The 5,909-nt window shown below is 35.5% G+C and overlaps 1 protein-coding gene across 1 annotated transcript; it reads right to left on the bottom strand.

Moving 5' to 3' along the window:
- Positions 1–1,854: 1,854 nt before the first annotated feature.
- Positions 1,855–4,246, bottom strand: LOC132631998 (ribulose bisphosphate carboxylase small subunit, chloroplastic 3-like). The gene is made up of 3 exons (XM_060347776.1): positions 3,951–4,246; positions 2,927–3,058; positions 1,855–2,299 (listed from the first exon to the last, which is right to left on the bottom strand). Exons 1-3 carry the CDS (start codon positions 4,101–4,103, stop codon positions 2,072–2,074), a joined length of 513 nt encoding a protein of 170 aa, XP_060203759.1. The 5' UTR covers positions 4,104–4,246; the 3' UTR covers positions 1,855–2,071.
- Positions 4,247–5,909: the final 1,663 nt, after the last annotated feature.

Raw genomic sequence — 5,909 nt, 5'->3', positions numbered from 1 at the left:
CTTCAAATACACTTTGGTCCAATTTTATATGGATCAAGTACTACAAGAAACAATATCCTCAATATGTACAATGGAAGGGTGGTTCTCAGAATTAGAAAATGATGCTTGAAGCAAGACAAAATTGAGTAGGAAATTTGGTGGGAAACCAGCAGAGGTATAGTGGAGGATGTTAAAGAGATAATGCTAGATGGAGGCTAGAATCTTATGAAACTACAACAACTATTTCCTGCTAATATTGTCTCTCATATCACTACTGAACTAGACTTTAAAGAAGTGTCACAAGAATGTGACAAGGCTTGGTGGATGATGTAACACCTCGTGCATTCGGGCTAAGATTTGACTCATAAGATGGGGGTATAATGAACCCAATTTGAGTAGTGTATAAATGGTGTTTGAAACCCAATCAAGACATGAGAAGAGTCCTTGAGCAAAGGAAAATCGGAAGCTACCCTACGGAGCGTGTTTTGAAGTGAGTTTGCGCCATGTCTCAATTAAAATGAGTATACGGAAAAATCTATAAGGAATTTGGGAAAATTTCCGTCTTGAAAGTTGTAGATCTTTGAAATACCTTTCCAACGATATATTGCGAAAACTTCCTTCTTGAAAGTTGTAGATCTTTGAAATACCTTTCTCCGGAGGCCTTAGTGATAGAAAGCCAAGTAAATACGACACTTAATTAAAATTTACAGTATCTCTAAAGATAGTGTCCCTCTAGAAACCAAACCTTGATTTCTTCTGAGGGTTGCTTCATTATCGTTCAAAAAAAGGTGAAAATGTGCAAACATTGTTCGACGTGATAGCAAGAGTTTTTTGTTATTTATTTATTTTACATAAGGGGCAGGGGAAGGGGAAATGAGGGAGGGGATTACAACGTGGGATTTGAATTCTCACCAATAAGGTGAAAGTTCAGGTAACCGATTGAGCTACTAGATCCCTATGTATTAGCAAGTGAATTAAGTGCTGCAAGTCAAAATTTCTGATTAAAGCAGCACTAACCAGTTTTGTGAAAACTTGTTATAATGCCGTGCACCAACTTCTCATTTTGTTTTGGGCGTTTTGTTCCTCGAATGCTAATGAATAAAACATGTCCTCATAATCAAGCCAGAAGGAAGAACTACAGGCCTTAGGGTAGTTATCTCTAGTGCTAGGGCAATAAAGTTGTTCAACCATCGCAATAAAGTGTTCTCCAGCCATGCCTTTTCATCTTACATGCAGCATCTGCGGAATGCAGGGACTAACACATTTAAAGGAGTAATAGGGTAGTTCACTCTTCTTTTTTCGCTAGGGAAATTTGATATGTCTTCCAACTATTGTTTAATATTGTTGTTGTTTGGGTGGGGGTTTATAGCCCCCTGTCTTTGACCCGACTAATTTGGATTTGCGTCGAAGAAAGCCCACTATGAGGTTTTAGTGTTCCCTAACAAAGAGGTCATTTCATGGCTCACCAAACTTCCGTTTAAGGGTAGAGAAATCTTTATCATTCCCCCACACTGTTAAAGAGTCCTTATTGAGCAATATTATGTAATTGTAGTTTTTGACTTTGAGTTAGATACCTATCATTTCTGCATAAGGCTAACGTTTACTCTTTTGCCTTGCAATAGCATCACGAAACGAGTTTGATTGACGAGGAATTTGATTAGCTCTAATATTTTTTAAAATTGCTGGAGTCTCTTATAGCATCTTTCATTTTGCATATTATTTCTCCCCATTTATGTTTCAGTGTTCCAAGTACCCTTTATGAACATATTGCCCTTTCAACAGATTTAACAATAAGGCAAACACCACCATCATGGAAATCTTAAAAATTTCTTTCAACACAGTCTTGTTTTTAAAATTTACTCGAAAATTGTAAGGTACCTTCAACAGCTATGACCATTTACCACCTTGTAGTAAATGGCATTTTGCCATTCCCTTGTTTTCCAAAACTAAAAAATACAACTTCAACCATAAACTTTTAGGTCCTGAGTTCAAATCTCGCACCCGCACCCTCAAGGGCGAAGCTCAGTTTTTTCCGAACCAAAAAGTAAGACAACAATTAAAAGGCAGCAAATTAAGGCCATAGATAGCAACTTTATGCTGCAGGTTTTTGAATGAGAAAGGCCATGCACTGCGTCCGTTTAACATTGTCAAATGCTAAACAACGAATAAAAGCATTTGGGTAAGCTTTCTTGCATTCTTGGATTTCATTGAGAACTTGAGAAGAGTCATTGCAGCCAAACATGGGCAACTTCCAGAGTGTCCAGTACCTCCCATCATAGTACCCTGGCATGCTGCTATTTTCCCTATGCACATATCCCACCTATCGCGTACACAAAGCAAACACTAGTGAGTTATTATATAAAGATGATTTTAATTTTAATATACTGATTGTATAAATTCGTACTATCAATTAACCTAGAAGGTAAGTACAAGGAAAATAGTGCAACAATTCATAATAAGTGAGATAAATAATCTTAAAAATATGTATGAAAAATATAAGGTTTGAAGAAAATTCTCGAGGCCTAACCCCATTGAAAATTCTAGTCAAACAGTTAACCTTACTCTCCAATGAATCATTACTAATTCATGCGTATATTTTTCACATAATCGGCATGTTAACCAAACCATTCATCTCTAAAAACGTTCATTTTTCAAGAGCCGGTAGGTGACAACAAGTGCACATATACCTGATTTGGGCATCAGTACTTAAGCCATACCTGTTAATCCTTAATATATTGACCAATCAAACATGGAAAAATTAAAAAATATTTTCTGGTACCATACATACCCTTAATAAACGTGTTTATAAGTTATGGTAATTTATATGATTATTGATGTATATAATTCTCTTAATATGCGCAATTTCTTTTTATAAAATTTGAGAAAAAATCTGTAGAAAACTAGAAGTACAGAACTGAATTTTCTGTTTTCATGTAAATGATCCTACCTGATCAAATTCAAGGCAAGGAATCCAACCCTTTTTGATCATGTATTCAACCTCCTTTGCAATAGAGTCTTCTGATTGAGGTGGCAGATATGACAGTGTCTCAAACTTCTTATTGTCGATCGGATTCCAAGTCTGTTCATTCCCAACACCCAAAAATAAGTGAACACTTAAAAAACAAGAAAAATTTATTCGAACCTATTTTTTAAACTGTAATTTAGTGCTTAACATACTGGAGTTACAGTGGTGTTAATTAATCTCCATCACGACACTTGACATATTTAAGATTCCATTTCCAAATCAAGAGCATTTTCAGTCTTCCATCAATCAAAGTAATTATTAAAGGAAAACAATTCATTTGGCATTTATCATTCTACGTTATCACTTCAGATCTTTTCTACCAATCTTTTATTATCATTCTACAATTCCTTCGTTTTATCGCAAATAAAGAGGAACTTTGGGGGGGGGGGGGGGTTAATTGAACATGATATCACTAATGAAAAGGCCGAATTTACCCCCTCTACTTAAAATAGCAGCCACATTCACCCTGAATTTTCATTTTAATTATCCGATTTCACTTCATTAACTCATAAACTCGCAACCCACAATCCATTTGACTCATAATATAAAATGAAATGACCACGGTTAAATTTCCAATTATATGTTCCTAAAAACGGTATGGCTGCTCTAAATCGCAAAGTTTAGGGTATATTTGCACCTTTGTCCTTAAAAATAATAATGATATCAATGCTAAAAACGGTTAGAAATCATAAAGTGTAATTATTATTTTGTTGGCCGTTGCAGGTAACTTAAGCTTGCTATAACATTTTAGATTACACTGATGATATAGAACCTTTTTTTACGCTGTTCATGTATCTAGCTTAGATCCAAAACTAATAGAAAGTCGAAAGTGAATTGCTTTAAGTTTGCAGAGCAAGAAGTAAATCAAAAATAAGCAAAAACAAAGACCAAAAGTTCAAGAACCAAAACCATAGTTTCTATGAAGAGATAAAAACAATTATTTTACCTTCATGCAATAAGTTTTAGACCCATTGGAAATAGTTTTTTGACCCCAAGTGATTGTACTATCTTTAGCAGGAAAAAGCTTGGAGCTGTTGGATTTTAAACCAACATAGGTTGATCCACCAGTAATTGGAGCTGCAAAACTTGAGACAGACATGTTTGCTTCACTATGAACTGCTTTAGTTATGATAATGCAAGTACAAAAAAAATGAGTTTCTATGAAAGGGAGAGGTGATGCTTTTATGTGTTCAAAGCAATGAGAGCTTTTGTTGGTATTCTTGAAGTGGTTACATTAGAGGACAAAGGAGAGTGAGATATTTTTTTTTTGGGGGAGGGGGGGGGGGGGGGGGGGGGGGGTTGGGGGAAGCAGGGTGAGGAGTATTTACGTAGGATTGGGTGGAAGCTGATATCTACAAGAATGATGGATAATTTTGTTAGGCATAATGGCATTGGTTCATCACCGTTCTGTTGCAATAGTTATTACAATTTGCGTCGGCAGTAATAATCTTGCGATAAATTATTTTAAATTTATTCATTCTTTTAGTATTTTAATATCTGCATATGAGTTTTTAGTCAGGTCGATTTTTTAATTGGATTTATATTTATTACATTAAAAATACAAAAAAGAGTAAAAACTATTACTCCAGGTTCAAAATTTTGTGACTTTTCTACTAAAAGAATATGGTTAAGTGACTTTGATAAAAAAAAGCGTGTTAGTTATGCGACTTTTGTGTTAGAAAACGTAGTTAAATGACTTTGGTTAAAAAAAAAAACATGTTAAGTGACAATCTACAATTTTTTGCGCGGATTGCCCTTCAAAGGCATTGGTCTTTAATTTTTGCCCCTCAAATTGCTGGTCTTTAATTTTTGTCATTCGCTTAAAAAAGTGCCTGAAAATACCTCGAGGTTCTGCGTTCGAATCCCCACTCAGTTAAAAAAAAAATCGCAAGGCAACGCTTTGCAAAAAGTCTGTCTTATGTGGTAGAGTTTGCTTTAAAGCATAACTAAAGTCTGTCTTATGCGGCAGACGTTGCCTTAAGGCATAACTAAAAGTCTGCCTTCAGGAACGAATCTACTAAGGAGGGAAGGGATCCCACGCCACCCGCACACCTCGATCAAGTAAAAAACGCTTTATCAAATTGGAGTAAGCAGTCCTTTGGTGATATATTTCAACAACTTAGTATAAGAGAGGATATTGTCAAGGGGAAAGAGTAGCTTTTTGAAAAAATTGTTACATCCCGTGTTCTCATGCGTTGGAAAGTGTGCGAGTTAAATGATATTAGTAACGGACACGAGGTTATTTCCCCAAGCCTATAGGTGGTTAAAGTGATGGTACACATGTATCGTAAGGATTTGAAGTTAAACCAATCGAAGAAAATAAGTTTTGTCGAGTTTCAACATTTATTTGAGTGAAATACGGTCCAAGCTATAATACCCCGTATTTTTGGACTAGAACATTTAATCGTCCAACATGAACAAATTTACCCGAGCCCGGAGAATTCGATCATATCCAAGGATGAAAATCAAGAGCTCGGTGTATACAAGGAATGAAGTCCCAAAATAATTTAGGGCTTAACAAGTGTGACCACGGTGATTGAAAATAATATTTTGTGTGTACCAAAAGGGGCTATGGACTAGTGCTATGTCACATGATTATGGCAATGAGTATATAAAGTGTACTAAAAATGGTTGCTATTTAAGTGGATTGAGATAAGGAATTAATTATGTGGACAATTAGTTACATGTTGGATTTTTAGTGAAAAATTGACCAAGTGTTTAGTAAATCATGGAATGGAAATCCAAGGGGGTGGTTAAAAGAAGGAAGGGGTGACTCATGCACTGTGAATTTATGGGTCCGGAACCAAAATAACCCAAAAAAAAAAAAAGGTATGAACCAAAATACCTCAGGAAAAGAAATGGGTACAAAAGTACCTTTAACGCATGATTTTCATGCGTTAAAGGA

Source organism: Lycium barbarum, chromosome 3 (genome assembly GCF_019175385.1).
Source record: "Lycium barbarum isolate Lr01 chromosome 3, ASM1917538v2, whole genome shotgun sequence".
NCBI lineage: Eukaryota > Viridiplantae > Streptophyta > Magnoliopsida > Solanales > Solanaceae > Lycium > Lycium barbarum.
The sequence above is the reverse complement of the archived record's forward strand: the minus strand, read 5'-3'. Positions and strand labels throughout refer to the sequence as shown.